Below are 27,312 nucleotides of genomic sequence, written 5' to 3' on the forward strand. Positions count from 1 at the left end.
AGTGGCCGTCGCACCCTTTCGGCGCCTGCTTTTGGCACTCTGAAGTCAAAAAGGCTGTGCTTTGGGTGGCAGGAGCGTGTGGCCCCGCTGGCAGCTCGTCAAGAAGGCGGTGGACTGGGTCCGCTGGGCCGACCGCCAGTACCCGTGCATCTGCAGCCGGCTGGAGATGGCTTTGACCTGGGAGTCCGCCACGCGTCAGCTGCTGGGCTACGAGGTCCTCCCCGCTTTCTCGCCGCTCGTCGGCCTGCCGCTGAGAAGGAACCTTCCCGCCCCGTGTCCCCCTTTGGTCGTCCACTGAGGTCGTACGGCGGGTCACAACATTAGGTACGCAGTTGCACAACACTACAGAGGCAGATGGAGTACTCCATTTTATTAGAACAGTGGTTCTCAACCTTTTTTTAGTGATGTACCCCCTGTGAACATCTTTTTAATTCAAGTACCCTCTAATCAGAGCAAAGCATTTTTGGTTGCAAAAAATAGATAAATAAGTAAAATACAGCACTATGTCATCAATTGTATAACAGTGCAAAATATTGCTTATTTGTAGTGGTCTTTCTTGAACTATTTCGAAAAAAGATATAAAAATAACTAAAAACTTGGTAAAAAACAAACAAACAAGTGATTCAATTATAAATAAATATTTCTACACATAGAAGTAATCATAAACTTAAAGTGCCCTCTTTGGGGATTGAAATAGAGATCCATCTGGATTCATGAACTTAATTCTAAACATTTCTTCACAAAAAAAGGAAATGTTTAACATCAATATTTATGGCACATGTCCACAAAAAATCTAGCTGTCAACACTGAATATTGCATTGTTGCATGTATTTTCACAGTTTATGAACTTACATTCATATTTTGTTGAAGTATTATTCAATAAATCTATTTATAAAGGATTTTTGAATTGTTGCTATTTTTAGAATATTTTTTAAAAATCTCACGTACCCCTTGGCATACCTTCAAGTACCCCCAGGGGTACGCGTACCCCCATTTGAGAACCACTGTATTAGAAGATGTGCGGGTGTACCTAATGTTGTGGCCGCTGGTTGTAGAATCATGTGTGAGAAAGGTTAACCCTCTTGAGTTACTTTTATGTGTCCTTAATATAGGCAACAGTTAATTTTCTGGTGTTTTCATCTCGATATTCAAAGTAAGGCTGGGCGATATGGCTGATAACTGTATCACGATATCAGGGTTTTATATCGGACAACATAATTATTGATATCATTTATGAGCTATGGAAACTAAGGACCAGTAGAAATATGTATTTAATTTGAAATGTAACCTTCCTCTGATTATAATGCCCTTAGCTATCAAGGCAGAAATTAAATGTCAACACAAGCATGGAAAACAGACAATGTAAACATAATTGTAAAACCGCATTGAGCACCTAACAATAAGCGCATAAGATTAAGGAATATGTAAGAAATGCTTCATAAAGTGTAATAAAATAATGCAAAGTGTGAAATTGTAAACAAAGAAACGTGAGAAGAACAATTTTCTGCAGGTTTAGTGCTAAGAAATAATGCCTGTGTAACATTACTTTTTATGTTATTTTTATTTAACTACGGAAAGGAATTTTTGTTATGCTGTAATTATTTAAATATTGTTTTTATATGTGTCAATATCGATCATTATAGATATTTTTACGACATATAGAAAATAAGGAGTAGGAGAAATATGTCTTTAATTTTAAATGAAACCTTCCTTTGATTATAATGCCCTTAGCTATCAAGGAAGAAAGGAAATGTCAACACAAGCATGGAAAACAGTCAAACAATGTAAAAAAAATATTAAAATCACATTGATCACTTAACAATAAGTGCTTAAAATTAAGGAATATGTATGAAATGCCTTATAAAGTGCAAGTAAATAGTGCAAAGTGTGAAAATGTAAACAGAGAAAGCTGAGAAGAACTATTTTCTGCAGGTTTAGTGCTAAGAATTAACGTCTGTGTAACATTTAGTCCTGTTAATCTTATTTAACTCCGGAAAGGAATTTTTGTTATGCTGTAATTATTTAAATATTGTTATATTGGTGGATGTCGATCATTATTAATATATTTATGACCTATGGAAAATAAGGAGCCGGAGAAATATGTATTTAATTTGAAATGTAACCTTGCTCTTAATGCCCTCAGCTATCAAGGCAGAAAAGAAATGCCAACACAAGCATGGAAAACACTAAATGTCAACAAAATATTCAAATCACATTCAACACTTTAACAGCAAGCTTTTAAAATGAAAGAATATATAAGAAATACTTCACAAAGTGTAAGAAAATAGTGCAAAGTGTGAAAACGTAAACATAGAGAAACCTAATAAGAACTATTTTCTGCAGGCTAAGTGCCAAAAAGTTACATCTGTGCTCTAAAGGGTGAGCAGGGCTCAGGTGATCTGACTACAGTCCCTTTTAAAAAAAAAAAAAAAAAAAAGTGCCATACTGTCCAGGTGACTTTTCCTCTTTTATCCACAATTTCTTCATTTTGACTTTCTCTTCTCACTCCATGTAAATAATCAACCACCGGACAACCAAACTTGGTAGTCTGTTATGATTTGATCAAGGAGGTGACCCCAGGATGCAGAGACGAGAGGCGAAGTTGAATTACAAAAAATTAAACAATTTAATGAGTCCAAAAAAGTCTAACAAAAGGCGATGGGGCAGAAATGCACACCATGAATAAACTAACAAAATCAGGTCCCTCAGTGGTCGGCAGGGGAGAAGGCCAGGACGCACTGAGCTCAAGCAAAGGGTCCAACACAAAATCCTCTTTTTATCTCAGGGAGGCTAGGGAGCAAACACAAAGAGGTGAGGAATTACAAGAATAAGGAGAGACAACATTCCATACAAGACGAAGCGAATCAGGCATTTGCACGTGGGAGGTGCAGGAGACAATAACCGGCAGGGACCAGCTGTCGGTGACGAGCTTAAATACTACTGGGTAGAGATTTGTTGCAGGTGTGCCTCGCTGGGGACTAATTGACTGAAGAAAAAACAGACACCAAAAAAGAGAAGGCAGGGAAATGACAAAAACATAGTCGATACTGTTACCTGATTGGCTGTTAGCGTGTCACTCCCAAAGATCAGTGATCACTTCCTACGTTGCTTGAACCAACCTTGCTTCGCAACCTCCGCTTTCTTCTGACGAAAAACAGACAAAAAAATGGAAGGCATTTTTTATCGTCATCGATTGTGTCCATCGCGATATATTGATATCATTTTATCACCCAGCCCTAATACAATGATATGTTTGAATTTTCACGTGTGACCTTGCACATGTGTAAAACTGTTTTAACACGGAAAGAGGTTTCACTTTCTTCTTGACATGATTATCTACGCATGTTTAACATTACTCTTGATCCATCTTAAACAGTTGTTTTTTTTTAAGCTTTTATTTTGACACAATTCTTTTCATGTGACTCTAATGCCTGTCTTACAAAGGAGGACAGCCAGTGTGGCCGTGCAAGCTTATGTCGCTCAATCTCACTCTCTGAGGCCTTCGGCGCTGACAGGCTTTTAATTTGACAGCATGTCACCACATGACAGGAAGTGTAACATGTCAGTGTGACCTTTGTTCCCCCGCCTCCGGCCTGTCGTTTCAACTCCAAGGTTCCATGTAGTTCCGATGTTTTCATGGCAGACAGTTTAAATGATAAGTTTTGCTTTCATTTTATTGATGTGCATGGATTTATATTCTTATTGTTTACTGTCATTTTGAAAATGGGTCATGTTTTAGAAATTCATCAATGAGGAAATATTCATGTGGGTTTGCGCTATCAAGCAGGGTTTAACCCTGATTAAAGCACATTTACGTGATATTCTGCGTCTGTTGCGTTGCACCAGATGGTCACACCTGAGGAAGAGTTTCTTTCATTTCATGCAGGAGTGCACGTAAGTGTGTGTGTGTGGGGATGCAATCGCCACTCATGATAGTTTTCAAATCATATCTTAGAATGGTAGACTGAATATTTCTAAGGTACAATGGGCATGGACCAACTGGGTAAGCCTTGTCATCGTACCAGCGGCAACAATTACAGAATTTATTAGTGTACCAGTGGCACAATTACAGTGGGGCAAAAAAGCATTTAGTCAGCCACCGATTGTGCAGATCTCCCACTTAAAATGATGACAAAGGTCTGTAATTTCCATCATCGGTACACTTCAACTGTGAGAGACAGAATATGAAAAAAAAATCCAGAAATTCCCATTGTAGGAATTTTAAAGAATTTATTTGTAAATCATGGTGGAAAATAAGTATTTGGTCAACCATTCAAAGCTCTCACTGATGGAAGGAGGTTTTGGCTCAAAATCTCACGATACATGGCCCCATTCATTCTTTCCTTAACACGGATCAATCGTCCTGTCCCCTTAGCAGAAAAACAGCCCCAAAGCATGATGTTTCCACCCCCATGCTTCACAGTAGGCTTGGTGTTCTTGGGATGCAACTCAGTATTCTTCTTCCTCCAAACAGGAGTTGAGTTTATACCAAAATGGATACATGGATGATACAGCAGAGAATTGGGAGAATGTCATGTGGTCAGATGAAACCAAAATATAACTTTTTGGTATAAACTCAGCTAGTTGTGTTTGGAGGAAGAAGAATACTGAGTTGCATCCCAAGAACACCGTACCTACTGTGAAGCAGGGGGTGGAAACATCATGCTTTGGGGGCTGATCTTCTGCTAAGGGGACAGGACGATTGATCCGTGTTAAGGAAAGAATGAATGGGGCCATGTATCGGGAGATTTTGAGCCAAGACCTCCTTCCATCAGTGAGAGCTTTGAATGGTTGACCAAATACTTATTTTCCACCATAATTTACAAATGAATTATTTAAAATTCCTTCAATGGGAATTCCTGGATTTTTTTTCACATTCTGTCTCTCACAGTTGAAGTGTACCTATGATGAAAATTACAGACCTCTGTCATCATTTTAAGTGGGAGAACTTGCACATTCTGTGGCTGACTAAATACTTTTTTGCCTCCCTGTACATGGAATGCCTGGGAGCCGGGCAGCCTTTGTTGCTCCCTTATATTAAGAGAGGATGCGACATCCCCGATGGATCGATGGTTCTTGTGTTTATTAGTGTGTGCGTTGGGGTGTTTGGGTTAGTGTGTTGTTGCAGGTGTTTTGTGGATTTGTGTTCCTGTAATTTTTTTTCTCTTTTTTTATTTTTAATACATGTTGCTAAATTTACACAAAAAAACCCACTATCATGTATTCCATTTTGGGATAAGGCTGTAACATAACAAAATGTGGAAAAAGTGAAGTGTTGTGATTACTTTGAAAATGCACTGTATATATAGTTTTAGATTTAGTATTGATCAAACTAAAGTGTTGCATATTAAATCACATTTCAATGTTGGGAGAATATATTAAGTGTTGGAAAACAGGACCACAATTCGAAACAAAAATAAAAGTAGCTCTCTCCTAACATAACCAAGTATTTTTTTATCATTGACTCACTTGAGAGGGTTAGATGTTGAGACAGGTAGAATTAGTAATACCACACTTGTGAGTTGCAGATAGTATTTAAAAACAACGAAATGCATGACTTGTTTGAGTCACAGTTCTGTTTCGTGGCTAGCCCAGAATGCAACAAGATACAGAATCAGCTTCATTGGCCAAATTTGTTTAAGACACACGGAGTGTGACTTGCTAAAGTATGTTCTCTTTGTTCAATGCAAGAAAAAAAGATAGAAATTATATTTGATGTAAAGTATTTGGAGCCTTAAATATGTCAATAATTCATATCAACAATGATTTTGATTAATTTTTATTTTTTGAGTAATTACATTTTTAAACAAAAAAAAAAACACTAAAATTCTCAGGGATCCAAAAGTGACCCTCTCATTAAAGTGTTAAAAAAAAATCACATTTTATTTTCATTTTTTTAACACTTAAATTTCTGGATGAACTGCAGATCTATCCTTTAGTTATAAGTTTGTATAGGGTTTTTTAAAACATTTTTTTGTTTGTTTGTTATTTGCCCTTTTTTATTCGGCGAACAAACAATATCTGTGATATTATACCCCCCAAAATACTGTATGTCAAAGTGTAATTCAATAAAAAAAAATCCCAATAAAATTCACAGGAATCCATAAGTGGCCCACTTATAAAAGTGTTTAAAAAAAAATTACACATTTATTTATTTATTTTTATTTTTATGAAGAATCTCTAGATAAATTGCAGATCTATCCAACGATTATGTGTTTTTATTGTTGTTGTTTTTTTTAAGTTTTTTGTGTTTGTTTGTCTGTTTATTTGCCCTTTTTGTCATGGAAAACTGCCAACGTTGACTGCCAAGCTGCTGGACGCCTGCCGGGGGAAGAAAGCTTCAAGAAGGGAGAATGTGCAAGGTCAGATTTATTACGGACAGTTTGGCAAGGGTCAATCATTTTGCAATGCAGTCTGCTGAAAATGATTGAAAGTGCCACTCCACTTGGCCACTGATGCCGTGGGCAAAGTTGGAGTTGGACACAAAGCAAGTTAAGATGTCAATTGTGTCACGTTTCATGTGTCAGGAAAACCCAAATGAATCTGTACTGTACAACTCAAGCAGTGGCTGTCATTAGGTTACACCTTTTTGTCCTTGGCAAACACACAATATACATTATTTATTCCCAATAAATTGTTCAGGGTGAATTTTTTTTATTGGAGCTTTAAATAAATCAATAACATTGATTTTGATGCATTATTTTTTTGAGCTATGAGTTTTATCAAATGAAAAAAAATCTTGGTAATCCAAGGTAAACCCACTCATAAAACTGTTAAAAAATAAGCCAAATGTTAATTTTGTATACTTTCATCACTTAAATCTGGAGATTAAGTTTAGATCCATCCTCTGTATTTATTTTTATTAATGTATTTGTGTTTTTTGTGCGCCTTTTTTGTTCACGGCAAACAAAAGATACAAACATTTTCCCCAATAAATATTTCAAAGTGGAATATTTGATTAGAGCTTTAAATAGATCAATAATGTATGACAACATTGATTTTGATTATTATGTTTTGACTCTCATGACGGTTTTAAAGAAAAAAGCAGCCTGCATGGCAGCTTTGTATCATTAGAGTCAACATTTTGTTTTTATTGCACTTTGTTTTTCAATAGTGTTTTTAGTGTTTAGTGTTTTTTAATGTGCCGCAGAGGGCCCCGGGTCTCCAGAGCGACTGCACCGCAAAGCCTCTACAGCCCACCTCCACCGGGGGGGTTTCATAAATAAATACAATCATGTGTGCTTACGGACTGTATCCCTGCAGACTGTATTGATCTATAATGTATATATTGTGTTTTATGTTGATTTAATAATCAAAAAATATATATATATTTTTATTTATTTTTTTTTTATTTCTTGTGCGGCCCGGTACCAATCGTTACCGGTCCGCGGACCGTTGGTTGGGGACCACTGCTTTAGACCACTGAACCATATCAGGTCACAGGGTAGTGTGGACTATCTCCTCTGGGAATTTGAGCTGCTTCCTCAGGTCGGCCCGCATCTCCCAGTCGCTTGCCGTGGTCAGGACCCCTTATGTTCTTCCCTCCTGCTGCTGCACTTTCACCTGCCCTGATAAAGTGGATGAAGCCAGGTCCATTAGAGAGCTGCCATGACCTCTTCCTGGCCTGCTCCACACCCTCTGCAAGCTGAGCAAGGATCCGGTCATGACCCCACCGGAACTTGCCATCTGCTAAACTTGAGTGACAAGAGGAGTGGACATGCTCCAGGTTAGATATCTTTCTGCAAAGTGTACAGCTGGGGCTCTCTACCATTCCCCAAGTACGAAGCTTTGATGGAGTGGGCAGGACATCAAATGTAGAACACAGCAGGAACTTGATCTGGCCTTCCATGCTCCCGATGTCCTGCCAGGTTCGAGATCTCTTTCACACTCTCCCATCTAGTCCAGCTGCCTTGTTTGTTCATGGCTACTGCCTTGATTGACATGCCGACTTTCCTCCTCTGCACCAAGCCTCCCCTCTCCTTTGGGTCAGCTTTTTTCTAACTTGTTCTTGATGAGCAACCCAGACCAAGTCTTCCCTGGGCTACGGATCCCACAATGTCAGCGTGATGCAGTCGATCCTCCGCCTCCCTCAGTGCTTTGTGACTGACCACTTTCCGCCTGACCTGACGACAATGCCTGCCTGCCGTACTCTCTTGTATTTGCTATCTCGTAGCATCATGGCCTGGTGTGTTTTTGTCGCCTTGTACTCCTCCACCACTTAAGTGTATTGACATCTGTAGTTAGCTACCTGTGCTGTACAGTCCAATGGAACAGAGGCTTCTTGGGACACCCAGCCATCTCCTCAAGTAAGTGTTCAACTTCCTCTTCAGACTCTCAACTGTGGATACAGGTATCTCATAAACCAGAAGTGGCCAGAGCAGATGGGGGGGGGGGGGGGGGGGGGCCTTATACTTGCCCGGGAAGCCGCGCTTTTCTAGGGATGTTATCCAGGCTTCTGCTTGGCTAACCATTTCCTTCACACTCTGTCAGTCATTGATGTCTGCCCTGTACTACTTTCCCAAGCACTTCACAGATTTCTCTTGGACAGTTGGGATGATGTTCTCCCTGATCTTGAAGCAAAACCGGTCCTTAATGCTCCCTTTCTCCAGAACTAGGCTTCTGGACTTTGCCGGTTTGAACTCCATCCTTGCCCAATTGGTGAGCTCAATCAGGTCCTCCAAAATCCATCTCCCTTCTGGCACTGATCTAGCTGTGATGCTAAAGTCGTCCATGGAGGCTCTAATGGGCACCATCTGGATTCTGTTTGCAAGGACTACGCCTCGACGTAACTTCTCTGCCAACTTGACAAGAATGTCCATCGCTGCAGAAAAAAGAATCACTGAAATTGTGCAGCCAGTGACAATTCCCACGACTAGTTTCTGCCAGTTGATGGTGAATTCTTCGCAGGTAAATCGCATGTTGAATTAGTCAAAGTACTGACTCAAAAGTTTCTGGAATTGCTCTAGTATGTGGTAGGTCTTCAAAGTCAGCTCCACTAACTTGTGGCGTATTGTTCCATAGGCATTTGTTAGATCAAGCCACAGGACTGCTAGGTCTCCGTGGTTCCTCTTTGCATCCTCAATGATCTTGGACATATGTTGGTGTGTTCGAGACAGCCAGATACCCCTGGAATGCCACCTTTTTTAACTGAAGTATCTATGAGACCGTTGTCCAACACGAATGTGGTCAACCTCTTCGCCAGAATCCCCAGGAAGAGCTTAGCTTCTACATTGAGGAGGGAGATTGTACGGAATTGCTTAATCCCTGAATAGTTTTATTCCTTAGGGATGAAGCACCCCTCAGCCACCAGCCATTCATCAGAATGGAACTTCTTCCTCCACACCACCGTCAGTAGCTTCCAGAGTCGTTTCCTGAGCCTTTCGCAATGCTTGTAAACATTGTACGAGATGCCGTTCGGCCCTGGGGACGATTTTCTTCTTGCCTTTTTGAGGAAGCTGTTGACTTCCTGCCAGCTTGGTTCCTCTGCCTTGAATGGAATAGTTTGCTCAGCTGGTTTAATAAGCCTCTCCATCTCCTCCAAAGTGTCCTCCCTCCTGGGATCGCTGTGGACCTGCCAAAGGTGCTCTTCCACCTCTTCCTTTGATGCTTTCAACTCTCCTGATGTTTTGTCACCCAGGCGTTTCGACAGGTAGTTTAATGGGTTCTTTGTGAAGGCCACTCTTTCCTTCAACCGCCGCTTCCTGTTCCTGCGGTGACACTTAACTTGTCGCAAGATCTTAATGCGCTCCCTCAGGCCGTTTCGCAAATTCTGTGAGAGCTTGTTTCTTGTCTGCTGTTGCTACACGAAAGGCCTTCTTAAGCCTCCACATATCTCCTCTAACGATTGCTATCTCCTTCAGGTATCTGTTTTCGTTGGGCTGGATGTTTACCCTGCCTTTTTATTCTTTCTTTCCGAAGCGATCAGGGCCCATGCTCCAGATTATCTAGGACATGGCCTTGAGCTTCTTTCCCACGTCTCCTGCGATCGTCGCTTCCAGCACGTGGTCGACATCACGGTCAAACATCTCCCATTCTTTCCTTGCACCTGCAGTTAGCCACTTCACTCGTTCTTTCCGAATGCCTCCAGCAGAAGTGTTCTGGCGATGCTGTCTGGTATCCTTCTCACAGTGATGCCTTGCTGCTTCCGTCACACTAACGATGCTACTCCTGCTCCTATCTCTATCATGTGCCTGGAGATTCTGGGGACTGTGGTTTGTGTCCTGCCCCAGCCTCACCTCTGTCTCACCAGGTTTCCCTGTGCATTGCACATTACTTTCAGGTTGCATCTTGTGCATCTTAGTCTGGTATATCTTGAGACCTTTCTCATTTTTGCATATCTTCCCACATCTGCAGACCCGGGATAAATCGCTTAGCTGTTCTGTAGTCGATTGTCCGTCGTTGATGGTCATAACATTGGTCTGGCCTGTGGGTCGATCATCCTCCCCCGCTCTCGCCCAATCCCGGGTGTATCTTTTAATATACCTTTCCATAGCGTTTGGTTTTGGGTTCCTCCTCACAGAGGTGTGCTTTGGCCTGCCAAGCCTCCACACCCCGGCTCAACTCTTTCCCAGATGTCAGCAGTCTTTCCTCGCTTTCACCGTTCTTCCTCGGTTGCCAACTTGTGTTTTCAAGTGGTCACTGGGTCTACCAAAGAAGAATTAATGTATTTTGTTTATGTAAAATACACAATGGACATTGTACTTTTGTGCCGTTTATAGTTTGTCTCACAAACATAAATGAAGGAAGATGCGTAAAGAAATTAAACAGAAGAAGAAAAATAATTCCAAAGAAAGAGCATCAATTAACAAATCCTAGCTTCTGGATTTAAAAACACTGGATTATTAAATAAATGGGTTGTACTTGTATAGCGCTTTTCTAACTTCAAGGTACTCAAAGTGCTTTTGACACTACTTCCACATTTACCCATTCTCACACACATTCACACACTGATGGAGGGAGCTGCCATGCAAGGCGCTAACCAGCACCCATCAGGAGCAAGGGTGAAGTGTCTTGCTCACGACACAACGGATGTGACAAGGTTGGTACTAGGTGGGGATTGAACCAGGGTCCCTCGGTTTGCGCACGGCCACTCTTCCACTGCGCCACGCCGTCCCGATTATTAAACACGCATTTTGCCAAACTATTTTTTTTTTTTCATGAAATTGTCAGCATTATTTGATGCAAAAAAAAATCAGTTTCACAAAAAAAGCTATAAGAACAAGGAAAGAAAGAAGGAGGGAATGAGTTAGGAAAGGATAGACTGAAAAATTAAAGAATTGAGGACGGAACAAAGCAAAGAATGGGGAGAGAAAAAATTAAGGAAGGAAGCAATTTGGGAAAGAAGGAAGAAAAAAGTATGGAACAAGAAAGGATTACAAAGGAAGGAAGGATAAAAGATTAAATGAAGAAGCAATTAGGTACGAAGTTAGAAGGAAGGAGGATGAAAGAAAGTAAGAACAAGGAATGAATTAAATCAAAGGATAGACTAAAAAAGAAGGAAGGAAATGAGGAAGGAAGGAAGGAAAGTGCAAAGAATGGAGAGAGAATAAATTAAGGAGGGGAGCAAAGAGGGCAAGAAGGAAGAAAAAAGTATGGAACAAGAACGAAAGAAAGAAGAAAGGAAGGACAAAGTAAGGAATTCCTACATTTAAAAGGAAGGAAGGAAGAAAACTTTAAATGGAGAAGCAAGAAAGGAAGGATAAATAAGTCAATAAGGAATGAAGAAAAAAGAAAATAAGAACAAGGAATGAAAGAAGAAAGGAATACATTAAGAAAAAAGACTGAAAAAGAAAGGAAGGAAAAAAGCAAAGAGGGGAAGAAGGAAGAAAAGTATACGGAACAAAAAAGGAAGGACAAAGTAAGAAATTGATACATTAAAAGGGAAGGAAGGATAAATGAAGCAAGAAGGAAGGAAGGAGGAAGGAAGAAAGTAAAAAGCAAGTAACAAGGAATGAAAGAAGAAAGAAATGAATTAAGAAAAAGTTAAGCAAAGAAGGAAGACAAGGAGGGAACAGGGAAGGGGGATATTGTAGCAAAGGCCAGAAGGATGCAAAGAAGGAAGAAAGAAAGAAGGAGCAATATAAGGTTGGGAGGAAATAAGGAAGGTAAGAAGAAAAGAGTTTCATCAGTGATGTCTTCATGAAGATGTCAGTAAAAAAGTTGAATTTATTGTCCAAGATGATGAAGTCAGTGTCAATAAATAATCATAATCAATAATGGCAACATGATAAATCATAAATGATAATAAGTAATGGCAACATAATGGATAAGTAAATGATAAATAATAAATCACAGTCAATGGCAAAATTATACACCATAATCAATAATAAATCATAATCAACAATGGCAACATGATAAATAATACATCATAATCAATTTTGGAAACATGATCAATCATAATTAATAATGTCAACATAAAAAATAAGTAGAATGATAAATAATAAATCAATCAATAATGGCAACATAATAAATCACAATCAGTAATGCAACATAATAAAGTTATTGATAAATAATAAATCAGAATCAATAATGGAAACCTACTAAGTAAATGATCAATCATAATAAATAATGGCAGCATAAATCATCAATAATGGCGACATAATAAATGATAAATACATCCATCCATCCATCCATCCATTTCTACCGCTTATTCCCTTTTTGGGGTCGCGGGGGGCGCTGGCGCCTATCTCAGCTACAATCGGGCGGAAGGCGGGGTACACCCTGGACAAGTCGCCACCTCATCGCAGGGCCAACACAGATAGACAGACAACATTCACACTCACATTCACACACTAGGGCCAATTAAGTGTTGCCAATCAACCTATCCCCAGGTGCATGTCTTTGAAAGTGGGAGGAAGCCGGAGTACCCGGAAGGAACCCACGCATTCACGGGGAGAACATGCAAACTCCACACAGAAAGATCCCGAGCCTGGATTTGAACCCAGGACTGCAGGAACTTTTTATTGTGAGGCGGACGCACTAACCCCTCTGCCACAGTGAAGCCCTAATGATAAATACATAAATAATCATAATCAATAATGGCAACATTATCAAAAAGTAAATGATAAATTAATAAATAATGTAAATGATATCATAAATGATCATCAATAATGGCAACATAAAAGATCAATATTTGTAGTTGCAACAACTCACTTGTGTTACACAATCATCTATACTGCAATACAAGGCGCACACTGGTACTTACCACCTGATGAAGTCATGTGACCGCCTGCCAATCTTATGATGTCACCCTGATGATGTCACCGAAGTCACAAAGGCTTGTCATTTGGTCACCCAAGGCAGTGCGTGTTGATCGGAGGCATCGTGTTGTGACTTTGTGATCCTCGCGTCTGTCTTCTTCATGTCTTCTACGCGTCACGCACACGTCGCACTGAGCCATGTGCCGCCTTAAGGATGACCTTCATCCGTCCATCCGTCCATTTCCCACCGCCTAACACGTGGCACGCCCCGACACAAGATGGCCTCATGTTTTGTAAACCCTAATGACGTTTCCAATAGGCTTTTTCCGAGCTTGTTGGCCAGCCTGAACATCAACGCTGAAGACAGCGCGCAGTACGAGGAGATAGTAGAAGAAGTTTCTTCATTTCAGTGTCTCCATTCAGCGAGGGGCTTCGAAAGCTGCCTGGAAGCAGGCTCTCCAACCACCGAGTCTTTTCAAGAGGACACCCAAGGTGCGGTCAAAGCACCCTCTGGCCAAAAGCTTGGTCATGTAGAGGACAAGGACTGTGGCGAAGAAAAGGGAACCTCTCCTTCTTTGACACCATCATCTCCTTCTGAAGAGGAATTGTGTGAAACCGTAGGAGTCCTGAAGTCTACCCAAGAACTCTTGGAACACAACAATGGTTCTATTGCATCCTACCCAGCCTTGCCGTGCTTGGATGACGACGTCCAGGGTGCAGCTAACTCAGCCGCCGGTGACTGCCATGACAGTCTTGTTTCAAAATCCAGGACGTCATCATCACAAGAGGAGCGGAACGAAGATGTGTCCACAGCCTCTGCTTTTCAGGCAGCCGATTCCACAGAGGGTTATATCGATGCGGAACAAGAGGAGAGGGTGGAGTCAAAATCCTCGAGCTGGTTCTCCAAAGAGGAGCACAGAGAAGAACACTCACATGTTGACAATGACAGGTGTTTGACTCAAGAATCCTCAGGAAATGGAAACAGCCCTACTTCGGGATCCTCGTGTGGCAGCCAGGGTGACCGGAAACCATCCCGGAGCAGTTGTGGTCATGAATACGATCATGAGGATTATGATAACATCACACCAGAAGAAAAGGTGTCCGAGGAGCAGTATGGGGATGCAAATCGTCAGGAGTTCAGTCCTGCAGAGGTCTGTAGTGAAGAGGACCAAAGTAGACCATCAAAATCTTTGAGTCCGTCACCAAGGGCGGAGCAGAAAGGCATTGGCACATCACCTTTGACAAATTCTTATCAAGAGTCAGATCCTGCCAAGATTGATAGTGAAAGAGAGACTCCATCAAAATATTTAAGCCCATCCCCACAAGAGGTTCAAAAAGGAGATAGAACACCACCCTTCAGTAGTGATGAGGACGGGGAGAAACCATCAAGATCTTTAAGTCCATCAAAATCCTTCAGTTCATTAAAATCCTCCAGTCCATCAAAATCTTTAAGCCCATTCCCACAAGAGGTTCAGAAAGTAGATAGAACACCGCTCTTTGGTAGTGATGAGGATGAGGAGAAACCATCAAAATCTTTAAGTCCATCAAAATCCTTCAGTTCGATAAAATCCACCAGTCCATCAAAATCTTCAAGCCCATCACCACAAGAAAAGAAGGAGTTAGACCCTGTGGAGGTTAATGGAGATGAAGACATGGATAAACCATCAAAATCCTTGCGCTCATCACCACACAACGGGTGGAGTCCAGGTGAAAAAACACTCTTGGGCTCTACTTGTCATGAGTTAGATCTTGTAAAAGTTGATGGTGATAAAGGGAAACCATCGAAATCCTCCAGTCCATCAAAATCATTCAATTCATCAACATTTTCGGACCCATCACCACGAGAGGAGCAGAAAGAGGACGGAACATCACCTTTTACCAGTTCTAGCCAGTACTCAGTGTCTAGAGAGGTCAATGGATATGATGACAAGGAGAAACCATCACAATCTTTGGGTACATCACCACAGGATGGGCAGAATGGAAAAGGAACATCACCCCTGACCTACTGTTCTCAAGAGTCACACCTGGTAGATGTTGATTGTAAAGAGGAGATAGTGCCAAACGGGTTATCAAAATCTTTTAGCCCATCAAAGAGATTGTCTGTCCCGGAAGAGGCCTTGAATGTTATGCATGATTACTCTCAAGAATCCATTAGACATGAAAGCAGCTCAGAACCGGTGAGCCACACCCCACCGGGTTATGGCGACAACATCCCGGGTCCAAATAAACCAGACTCGTGCTCCAGTGCTCAAGAAGTAGATCAGGTAGAGAGTGATGACGGTGTCATACGAGAAGACATGGTGCCATCGATTTGCTCCACCCGTACATCTCGATGTAAGGACCAGAACGAAGAAATGTCTGCGTTTACTGAACAAGACCGCAAGCCATCAACTCCAGAACATATAAGACTTGATACAGGTTCTCCAGCCTTCTCCCCTGAAGGCTTGGTACGCTTGGACTTTCATCGTGTTGAAGACTTGGCATTCAAATCTTTGAGCCCATTCCTTTTAGAAAAGCGAAATTCAATTGATACATCTATCTCCACCTCTCAAGGGAAGGTGCTCATGGAAGTAGACTTTGCATCAAAATCCCTGAGAGCTTCTACGGAGGTGGTTGCGGGCGTCAGTTCAGTTCCAGAATTATCACAACATTTAAGTTCTGCGTCACCCGACCACACAGGAAACATCAATGCTGAAGCTACTATGGAACCAAGCCACATCTCCTCTTGTCTGGAAATCAAACACAAACTCAAAAATGAATCAAAGTCTTCACCGCAAGAGGACAGCAGTTCGGTGACTCAACTTCTGGAGAAGCTCTTTTGTGATGCTCTAACAACCTGTTCCAGCACCTTATTTCAGACTTTAGTTAGTCAGGTACAGGACAACGGTGCTACTATGAATGCAGGCAGGCCCTCAAGAAGACCAGTAAAGAAACCACTGCAAACAATGAGAATTGGTGAAGATGTCAAAGACACAATCGTTGAATCTAAATCAGATGATAGACCTGAGAAGGCTGCCTCGAGTCCAGAGGTAACTGCAACTCAGGACAATATTGTTCACGTTGAACACGGTAGAAGAACAGCTTCAACTACCAAAAGCGTATCATTGCGGAAAGACTCTTCTGCAGAACTCTCCGGACATCGGCGATTGACCGCAGACATCCCGGGTGAGTACTTCTCCGCTGCTTTGAAATTATGCTCCAAAACACTGTATTAGTCTTTAGTTAGTTAGGGTTACTGGAATATAGTCAAAGTGAATGAGTGGAGGTGCCATCTTAAGTCATAAACCTGCAGAGAGTAAAAATGTCTTCTGTTGCAGAAGAACATCCTGAAAACGCCACGGCAACCTTGCTAAGCTCTGGCGAGACAACAGAGGACTTTAAAGATGTCTTATTAAGACGGAACAAGTGCAAAGTACACCCAGTTGGGTCTGAGAAGGACGCCAGCAAGCACACTTGTCCATACCGTCTTTTTAAGGTCTTGCAGAAGACCACAATGTCAAAAGACAACATTCAGACCACAAAAAAAAAACATTCTACTCCTGAGAGCATGGAGAAGAGAGAGACTTCAGAAGTCTTTCAAACGTCCGCAAGGAAAAGTAACGTTCATAATTCAGAACCAGGATCACTTGGAGCAGAGGCATCTTTGCCCAACAGTAACACAGGACACTACATGCAAAAGCTGAAGAAGTTCTTTGCGCGGTTGGGTAGCTGCAGAGTCTTCCCAAATAAGAGCACAGTGCATGAAGACAACAAGATAAATGCTCCGGCGAAAGAGCAGCGAGATCAGACTAAAACATCTTTTTTGAAGAGTTTTCAAAAAAGAATTGGGACAGGATGAACAATAAGTGAGACACTTTTTGAGGTCTTTAGTCAACCTCGTCTCGTTATGATGACTGAGGATTGATACTGACTTGCATGTAAAACAATGCTTTCTTACCATGATAGGTAGCAGGACTGTAAGGAACATTAGTCCAGAATGTGAAGGTCAGTTCTGTATTTGGTCTGTTTGCCAAAAAAAAACGCGCTGATCCCAACATGAAATGGACAGGCCAAAAAGATCAGGCTGGTTGTTGATATTAGATGACAAAAATGGAAAATGTAGTAGGACTTTAAGAAGCATTAGTCCAGAGTTTGTAGGTCGGTTCTGTATCTCTCAGCCTGAGAAGGTCAGGTTGGTTGTTGATATCTGCTGGATATCCACATAGTGACTTCAATCAGATGATAAATACGGAAAATAAATGTTTCCACACATGCCGACCCTTATTATTAGCCTTCGTGGTATTTCGGACGTTTTTCCACAGCTTGATGGTACCTAAAACTTACTACCTTTTGCCTACTATCAACTACTTACTGCCTACTACCTATTAGCCAACTATTTACTACATACAACCTACTACCTACAGCACGATGCAAAAGTATTCCATTATTTTTCAGATTACAACAGCAAACATCAATATATTTTATTCACAATTTATATGAAAGACCAACACAAAGTGGTATACGATTGTTGGGAAGAAAAATAAGTACAAATGACTCAAAACGTTTTTTTACATATAAAAAACTGAAAGGGCGCAAAGTTAAAAAATATTCAGCCCCCATCTCTCGGAGTGCAGCTGATTGCTTTCAAAGGCTGCCTGATGATTGATCATGACTAAATACTGTCCACCTGTGTGTAATCTCATCTGAGCACAAATACTTCTGTTCTGCCTCAGAGGTTTGTATAAAGACTATTGGGAGCAAACAGCATCATGAAGTCCAAGGACCACACCAGACAGGTTATGAATAAGATTGTAAAGACGTTTAAAGCAGGATTAGGTTATATAATGCTTTAACAAACTTTGACTATCTCAAGGAGCACTGTTCAAGTCATCATTTAGAAATGGAAAGATTATGGAACCAACTGTAAACCCACTTAAACTCAAACTTACAGGCCAAACAAGATGAGCACTGATTAGAGATGCTGCCAAGATCCCCATGGTGACTCTGGACCAAGTGCATAGATCCACGGCGCAGGTGGGGGAGTCCACAGGACTAGTAGTCGTGCACTGCACCATTGTGGTTTTAAAGGAAGAGTGGCAAGAAGAAAACCATTTTTAAAACCAGAAGAGGTTTGCCAGAAGCAATGTTGGGGAAACGCCACACATGTCGGACGAGACCAAAATAGAACGTTTTAGCCAAAATGCAAAACGCTTTGTGTGAGAACTAACTCTCGCATTGAACTCTCGCTAGCATTAGCCAATAGCTAGAGAAGGACATAACTTTTTTTGTTTTTTCCAAGCATGGGAAGAAAGAAAATAAGTGTGAAGGACACTGCGGAGAAGAAAAAGTGGACGGCGTGGCAGTGTTTGGGAGAGTGGCCGTACCAGCAACCTGAGGGTTCCTTGTTTGATCCCCAGCTTCTACCACCCTAGTCAAGTCCATTGTGTCTTTGAGCAAGACACATCACCCTTGCTCCTGATTGGTGGTGGTTAGCGCCTTGCATGGCAGCTCCCACCATCAGTGTGTGTGTGAATGGGCGAATGTGGAAAATAGTGTCAAAGTGCTTTGAGTACATTAATGGTAGAAAAGCGCTATACAAGTATAACCCTTTTTTTTTTTAGTAGTCATTGAATTAAAAAAAAAAAAAAGGCCAGGGCGTGTAGGTAGCTAACCTGTTGAAGCTCTTGGAGCGTAGCACTGCTCGTCTTCACCATACAGAATCAGAATTAGCAAATAACTCCAGCAAAGGATGTTAAAAAAATGGCAGACATTTATCCATGAAAATATGGTGAAGCTGCGGATGGTGTGTTTGACGGAAAAGCAGCCTTTCCGAGGTAAATACTGTACATTACTATCGCATAAAAATACTGTAGCTGTTAGCTTTTAATTTTCCTTAGGAACTCTCCTGAAAATCAATAAAGTACTATCTATCTATCTGTCTGTCTGTCTATCTATCTATCTATCTATCTATCTATCTATCCATCTATCTATCTATCTATCTATCTATCTATGTAGTACTACATTCTATTGTATTGTTTTCCATACAATACTCGTTGCACACAGGCAAACATGCATTTCATTTGTTTTCCTCTTAATTGATAACTCAGTATAATTTAGTGCAAAAGAAAAAATTACGTCGCTTACATTTTTTTATTGTATCCCCTTCCCCCAAGTACTGTAGTACTATAACCCATCAATCAGGATTAGCCAAAAAATAAATAAAAGTCCAAATGTAAATAAGAAATAATATAATAATAATGCTCGTAGTGTGTTGTATTTCCCAGCAGTTCGTGTTTTCTCCTGCCAGAAGACAGCAGCTTTATTTTGATAAGCCAAACAGGCAAAGAGACGACCGTGACCACACCTCAAGAGGTAATATTGACTCTTGGTGTACTTGCAAGTCTCTTTTTTTTTTTTTTTTTCATACCCTCTGCATCTTTCATTTCTGGTTCAGGGAAAGAAATATTTGGCGTCCCACTTGACCTCGCCGAGACGTCCTGAGAGCGACCATGGCGTCTCTGGGACAGATCATCTTCTACACGTGAGCATGGAAACTTCTGTTGTGTTCTGCGTTAAAGTGCTGACTATGTTTGTGATAATTCCAGAAATGTTGATAATAATAACACCGCTGATATCCATCCATCCATTCATATATATATATATATATATATCTATATATATATATATATATATATATATATACATTTTCGACCGCTTATTCCTTACTTATATTTATTTATTAAAATGTTTCATTCTAATTATATTTTGAACTCAAACAAAATGTTTTCTTTAAAACTTTTTAGTGCATACTGTACATAATTTAAAAGCAGTTAAGTACCGTCAAGACGAAAAACTCTGCTAAGAAATGTTGCCGTATTTATACTGTACCCTTTATTAGGGATTTATTTGTACTTTTGGGTAAATTTTTACTCTATTTTTGGCCATAACTCATTTTAAGTTTTACAAATAATTATTTTATGATATTATTTTTATTTAAATTTGTTGACTATTTTTATTCATATTTTTACTTATTTATGTATATTTTTTTTTATTTATAATTTCATTTATATGTTTTACAATTGTAGCCCAGTAAACAAAAAAAAGAGTGTATTAAAAATTGTTGGATATTTTTATTTTTTTCCACAATTTTTGCTTTTAAATCCTAAAAGCTGTTTTTGGATTTATGTTAACCCTTTCAAAGCCCATTTAATGTAATTATGTCAGGGTTTTTTTATTCAGAAAAATGTGCACAAAATGAGTTTTCATCCTTTATCCATTAAAGGGATAAAGATCTGACCTGAGTTTGATTAAGATTACTAATAAAACTTATTTTGTTGCATTTTGTTTCTTTTCTGCTCTGTCAGATTCCAAATTTAAGCTTTGTATCATGGGACAAAAAAAGTCCTCATTGACGACTATTTTAAGAGTGCTTGGAAACATTGAATTAGATCTGAATCGCTTTTTTTTTTTAATTATTATTATTTCGAAGCAAATCCAAATATTCAATAATGAGTTTTGAAATTGGCGTTTTATTCGTGTGTGTGTGTGTGTGTGTGTGCGTGTGTGTGTGTGTGTGTGTGTGTGTGTGTGTGTGTGTGTGTGTGTGTGTGTGTGTGTGTGTGTGTGTGTGTGTGTGTGTGTGTGTGTGTGTGTGCGTGTGCAGCATGACCACGCTCGTCGTGATCTTCTCGGTCCTCATCATCCTCATCCTGGCCTTGACCCTCTCAGGTAAGTCATGTGTGCAAAAGTAATGATCCACTTGCGATGAAATATGAATCATAAAGTGTCCGTATACTTTTGAATCCTCACACTTTGGAGGGCCCCACAGAAGCACCACCTGCAGGGGGGATTCATGGGAGTCTGGTTGCCAAATCTGGTTGTTGGGACATTGAACGTCACCCCTCAGGCGGGGAAGGAGCCTGAGTTTGTGCGCGAGGTGGAGAGATACCGTGTGGATCAGAGGTCTCAAACTCAATTCACCTGGAGGCCACTGGATGCAGAGTCTGGGCCGCAAGAAAAGATTTCTTAAAAAAAACGTTTAGGTTATCGGGGACTGTTATTACTGACGGACAGGTGTCGCGGTGTGAAAACCCTCGTATCCATGGCAATGTCTCTGTCGCTTTCACTCATTTGCCGCTTTTCCACTAATGCAGGGGTAGGCAACCCAGAACGTTGAAAGAGCCATTTTGGACCCAAATAACAAAACGCTGTCAAGCGCCATTCATATCAAACTCGCGGGCCGCACTAACAATAAACTTTCATATTAAGGTGGGGGCCAAAAGATAACGTCTCGCGGGCCGCAATTGGCCCACGGGCCGCGTGTCTGAGACCACTGATGTAGATGGAGTCAGGCTCACATCAACGTATAGCATAGGCTCTGAAAACAAACTCCTGGAGGGGGTTTGGACTTTGCTCTACGCTGGAGTTGCCGTGGAGGATAGGCGAAGGGTCGGAGTGGGATTATTTTTAGCCTTTGTGTTGGAGTCACCTCCATTGAACGAGAGGGTGATTTCCCTGCGCCTTCGGGTCGGGAGGCAGGCTCTGACTGTGGCAGTTAGGTGTACCAGGCCTTCTTGGGGTCCCTGGAGTGTGAAATGTGAATTATATTTATATAGCGCCTTTCTCTAAACACTCAAAGCGCTTTACATAGTGAAACCCAATGTCTACATCTTTCAGTTACATTTTAAACCAATGTGGGTGGCATTGGGAGCAACGGCAGTGACGAGGATGGCAAAAGCAGGGATCAAACCTGGAACCCATGCCGCCCCAAGGAGGGAGGGAGTGCAAGAGGGTGCTGCTTTGTTCTACTGGGTGACTTCCACGTTCACATTGGCAGCAACAGCGAAACCTGTAGGGGTGTGATTGGGAGGGACAGCCTTCCCAATCTGAATCAGAGTGGTGTTCTGTTATTGGACTTCTTTGCTCGCCACGGTTTGTCCATAACAAACACCATGGACAAACATAAGTGTGCACACAAGTACACATGGCATGAGGACACACTAGGTCGCAGGTCGATGATCCACGTCATAGTCGTACCATCAGATATGCGTTCGCATGTCTAAGACACTCAGGTGAAGAGAAGCTGTGCTATCAACTAATCACCACCTGGTGGTGAGTTGGATCAGGATGCCGAACAGACCTGGCAGACGCAAACGTTTAGTGAGGGCATGCTGGGAACGCTTGGCAGAGGCTCCTGTCCACCAGATCTTTACCTCACACTTCAGGCAGAGCTTATACTGCATTCCGAGGGAGGTGGGGGACATTGAGTCCAAATCGGCAGTATTCCATACCTTAACTGCATCTGTTGCTGATCGTAGCTGTGGTCACAAGGCTGTTGGTGCCTGTTGTGGCGGCAACCTCCGAACCCGATGGTGAACACTAGAGGTAAAGGAAGTCTTCCGAGCACGTCTCGCTTTTGGGACTTCCGAAGTAACTGACAGGTACCGGCAGGCCAAGCAAACCACGATGTCGGCGATGGCAAAAAATTGGGCGCTGGAGGAGTTTGGGGAGACCATGGAGCAGGATTTTCAGTCGGCCTCAAAGAGATTCTGGCAAACCATCCAACGCCTCAGGAGAGGGAAGCAGTGCCCTGTCCACACTGTATATGGTGTTGCTGACCACGACTGGGGAGTTGGGCGATGGAAGGAATACTTTGAGGATCTTGTCACTCTTACAGACACACCCTCAGTGGAGGAGTCAGAGTATAAGGTCACAAATGTGGACATGTCCATGACTAGAGCCAAGTTGCTGAGGTAGTTAAAAACTGCCTAGTGGCAAGGCCCCAGGAGTGGAGGAGATTTTCCCCAAATACCTCAAGGCTCCGGATATTGTGGGACTGTTGTGGCTGACACATCTGTTCCACATAGCGTGGAAGTCTGGATTGGCAGACCGAGGTTGTGATCCCCCTTTTGACTATGAAACATTATACTTTTGACTATGAATATTTATACTTTTGACTATGAATCTTTATACTTTTGACTATGAATCTTTATACTTTTGACTGTGAATCTTTATACTTTTAACTATAAATCTTTATACTTTTGACTGTAAATCTTTATACTTTTGACTATGAATCTTTATACTTTAGACTATGAATCTTTATACTTTTGACTATGAATCTTTATACTTTTGACTGTGAATCTTTATACTTTTAACTATGTATCTTTATACTTTTGACTATAAATCTTTATACTTTTGACTTTGAATCTTTATACTTTTGACTATAAATTTTTATACTTTTGACTTTAAATCTTTATACTTTTGACTGTAAATCTTTATACTTTTGAATATGAATCTTTATACTTTTGACTATAAATCTTTATACTTTTAACTATGAATCTTTATACTTTTGACTATGAATCTTTATACTTTTGACTATGAATCTTTATACTTTTGACTATAATCTTTATACTTTTAACTATGAATCTTTATACTTTTGACTATAAATCTTTATACTTTTGACTATAAATCTTTATACTTTTGACTATGAATCTTTATACTTTTGACTATAAATTTTTATACTTTTGACTTTAAATCTTTATACTTTTGACTATGAATCTTTATACTTTTGACTATAAATCTTTATACTTTTAACTATGAATCTTTATACTTTTGACTATGAATCTTTATACTTTTGACTATGAATCTTTATACTTTTGACTATAAATCTTTATACTTTTAACTATGAATCTTTATACTTTTGACTATAAATCTTTATACTTTTGACTATAAATCTTTATACTTTTGACTATGAATCTTTATACTTTAGACTATAAATCTTTATACTTATAACTACGAATCTTTTTACTTTTGACTATAATTGTTTATACTTTTGACTATTAATCTTTATACTTTTGACTATGAATCTTTACACTTTTGACTATAAATCTTTATACTTTTGACTATGAAACATTATACTTTTGACTATGAATCTTTATACGTTTAACTCTGAATCTTTATACTTTTGACTATAAATCTTTATACTTTTGACTATAAATATTTATACTTTTAACTATGAATCTTTATACTTTTGTCTATAAATCTTTATACTTTTGACTATGAATCTTTATACTTTTAACTACGAATCTTTATACTTTTGACTATGAATCTTTATACATTTGACTATAAATCTTTATACTTTTGACTATAAATCTTTATACTTTTGACTATAAATCTTTATAATTTGACGATAAATCTTTATACTTCTGACCATATATCTTTATACTTTTGACTATGAATCTTTATACTTTTGACTATAAATCTTAATACTTTTGACTATGAATCTTTATACTTTTGACTATAAATCTTTATACTTCTAACTATGAATCTTTATCAATCAATCAATCAATCAATGTTTATTTATATAGCCCCAAATCACAAATGTCTCAAAGGACTCCACAAATCATTACGACTACAACATCCTCGGAAGAACCCACAAAAGGGCAAGGAAAACTCACACCCAGTGGGGAGGGAGAATTCACATCCAGTGGGACGCCAGTGACAATGCTGACTACGAGAAACCTTGGAGAGGACCTCAGATGTGGGCAACCCCCCCCCTCTAGGGGACCGAAAGCAATGGATGTCGAGCGGGTCTAACATGATACTGTGAAAGTTCAATCCATAGTGGCTCCAACACAGCCGCGAGAGTTCAGTTCAAGCGGATCCAAGACAGCAGCGAGAGTCCCGTCCACAGGAGACCATCTCAAGCGGAGGCGGATCAGCAGCGTAGAGATGTCCCCAACCGATACAGGCGAGCGGTCCATCCTGGGTCCCGACGAGCGGTCCATCCTGGGTCTCGACTCTGGACAGCCAGTACTTCATCCATGGTCATCGGACCGGACCCCCTCCACAAGGGAGGGGAGGACATAGGAGAAAGAAAAGAAGCGGCAGATCAACTGGTCTAAAAAGGAGGTCTATTTAAAAGCTAGAGTATACAGATGAGTTTTAAGGTGAGACTTAAATGCTTCTACTGAGGTAGCATCTCGAACTGTTACCGGGAGGGCATTCCAGAGTACTGGAGCCCGAACGGAAAACGCTCTATAGCCCGCAGACTTTTTTGGGGCTCTAGGAATCACTAATAAGCCGGAGTCTTTTGAACGCAGATTTCTTGCCGGGACATATGGTACAATACAATCGGCAAGATAGGCTGGAGCTAGACCGTGTAGTATTTTATACGTAAGTAGTAAAACCTTAAAGTCACATCTTAAGTGCACAGGAAGCCAGTGCAGGTGAGCCAGTACAGGCGTAATATGATCAAACTTTCTTGTTCTTGTCAAAAGTCTAGCAGCCGCATTTTGTACCAACTGTAATCTTTTAATGCTAGACATGGGGAGACCCGAAAATAATACGTTACAGTAATCGAGACGAGACGTAACAAACGCATGGATAATGATCTCGGCGTCTTTAGTGGACAAAATGGAGCGAATTTTAGCGATATTACGGAGATGAAAGAAGGCCGTTTTAGTAACGCTTTTAATGTGTGACTCAAATGAGAGAGTTGGGTCGAAGATAATACCCAGATTTTTTACAGAGTCACCTTGTTTTATTATTTGATTGTCAAATGTTAAAGTTGTATTATTAAATAGAGGTCGGTGTCTAGCAGGACCGATAATCAGCATTTCCATTTTTTTGGCATTAAGTTGCAAAAAGTTAGCGGACATCCATTGTTTAATTTCATTAAGACACGCTTCCAACTGACTACAGTCCGGCGTGTTGGTCAGCTTTAGGGGCATGTAGAGTTGGGTGTCATCAGCATAACAGTGAAAGCTAATACCGTATTTGCGTATGATGTCACCCAGCGGCAGCATGTAGATGCTGAAGAGTACAGGGCCAAGGACCGAACCCTGGGGAACTCCACACGTTACCTTAACATAGTCCGAGGTCACACTGTTATGGGAGACGCACTGCATCCTATCAGTAAGATAAGAGTTAAACCATGACAGGGCTGAGTCTGACATACCAATTCGTGTTTTGATACGCTCTAATAAAATATTATGATCGACGGTATCGAAAGCAGCGCTAAGATCGAGGAGCAGCAACATAGATGACGCATCAGAGTCCATCGTTAGCAATAGATCATTAGTCAATTTTGCGAGGGCTGTCTCAGTCGAGTGATTTGCCCTGAAACCGGATTGAAAGGTTTCACATAGATTGTTAAACGCTAAGTGTTCATTTAGCTGCTCTGCAACAATTTTTTCGAGCATTTTCGAAATAAAGGGAAGGTGAGACACCGGTCGGTAGTTTACCATGAGGTCAGGATCGAGGTTAGGTCTTTTAAGGAGAGGATGAATAACCGCTTTTTTGAATGCTAGGGGAACAGTGCCCGAGGAAAGTGATAAGTTTATAATATTTAGCACTGATGGACCTAATAATACAAAAAGCTCCTTGATAAGTTTCCCAGGAAGTGGGTCAAGTAAACATGTTGTTTGTTTTATTCCATTTACACGTTGTAACAATCCTTCTAATGTTATTTCATCAAAACGAGAGAAACTATTTTGGATATTTGCAGTATCCGCCGTATATACAGTCGTATCTGTATTACTATAATCCAGTTGTAGCTGGGACGCATTGTCTTTAATCTTATACTTTTAACTACGAATCTTTTTACTTTTGACTATAATTGTTTATACTTTTGACTATTAATCTTTAAACTTTTGATTATGAAACATACTTTTGACTATGAATCTTTATACTTTTGACTATGAATCTTTATACTTTTAACTAAGAATCTTTATACTTTTGACTATAAATCTTTATACTTTTGACTATGAATCTTTACACTTTTGACTATAAATCTTTATATTTTTAACTATGAATCTTTATACTTTTGACTATGAATCTTTATACTTTTCACTATAAATCTTTATACTTTTGACTATGAATCTTTATACTTTTGACTATAAATATTCATACTTTTAACTACGAAGCTTTTTACTTTTGACTATAATTGTTTATACTTTTGACTATGAATCTTTATACTTTTGACTATGAATCTTTATACTTTTGACTATGAATCTTTATACTTTTGACTATGAATCTTTATAATTTGACAATAAATCTTTATACTTTTGACCATAAATCTTTATACTTTTGACTATGAATCTTTATGCTTTTAACTATGAATCTTTATACTTTT

General features: G+C 40.1%; 2 protein-coding genes across 4 annotated transcripts in view; both read left to right on the forward strand.

The window, feature by feature from the left end:
- parp4 (poly (ADP-ribose) polymerase family, member 4) overlaps positions 1-3,864 on the forward strand; it is a 102,792-nt gene extending 98,928 nt beyond the window's left edge. Inside the window, 1 exon segment of the mRNA XM_061879528.1 lies at positions 73-3,864. Within this exon segment, the coding sequence (XP_061735512.1) occupies positions 73-298 (226 nt within the window). The 3' untranslated portion in view covers positions 299-3,864.
- Positions 3,865-4,720: 856 nt separating this feature from the next.
- vtcn1 (V-set domain containing T cell activation inhibitor 1) overlaps positions 4,721-27,312 on the forward strand; it is a 29,987-nt gene continuing 7,395 nt past the window's right edge. For 2 of the 3 annotated variants that reach the window (XM_061879529.1, XM_061879531.1), the window contains exons 1-4: positions 4,721-6,362; positions 19,466-19,550; positions 19,633-19,719; positions 20,842-20,906. In XM_061879529.1, coding sequence (XP_061735513.1) covers positions 19,688-19,719; positions 20,842-20,906 — 97 coding nt within the window. In that variant the 5' untranslated portion in view covers positions 4,721-6,362; positions 19,466-19,550; positions 19,633-19,687. Of the gene's footprint in view, positions 6,363-19,462; positions 19,551-19,632; positions 19,720-20,841; positions 20,907-27,312 lie in introns of all 3 variants that reach the window. The other variant, XM_061879530.1, reaches the window with a different exon arrangement.

The sequence above is a fragment of the Nerophis ophidion genome, linkage group LG19 (genome assembly GCF_033978795.1).
Source record: "Nerophis ophidion isolate RoL-2023_Sa linkage group LG19, RoL_Noph_v1.0, whole genome shotgun sequence".
Taxonomy (NCBI): domain Eukaryota; kingdom Metazoa; phylum Chordata; class Actinopteri; order Syngnathiformes; family Syngnathidae; genus Nerophis; species Nerophis ophidion.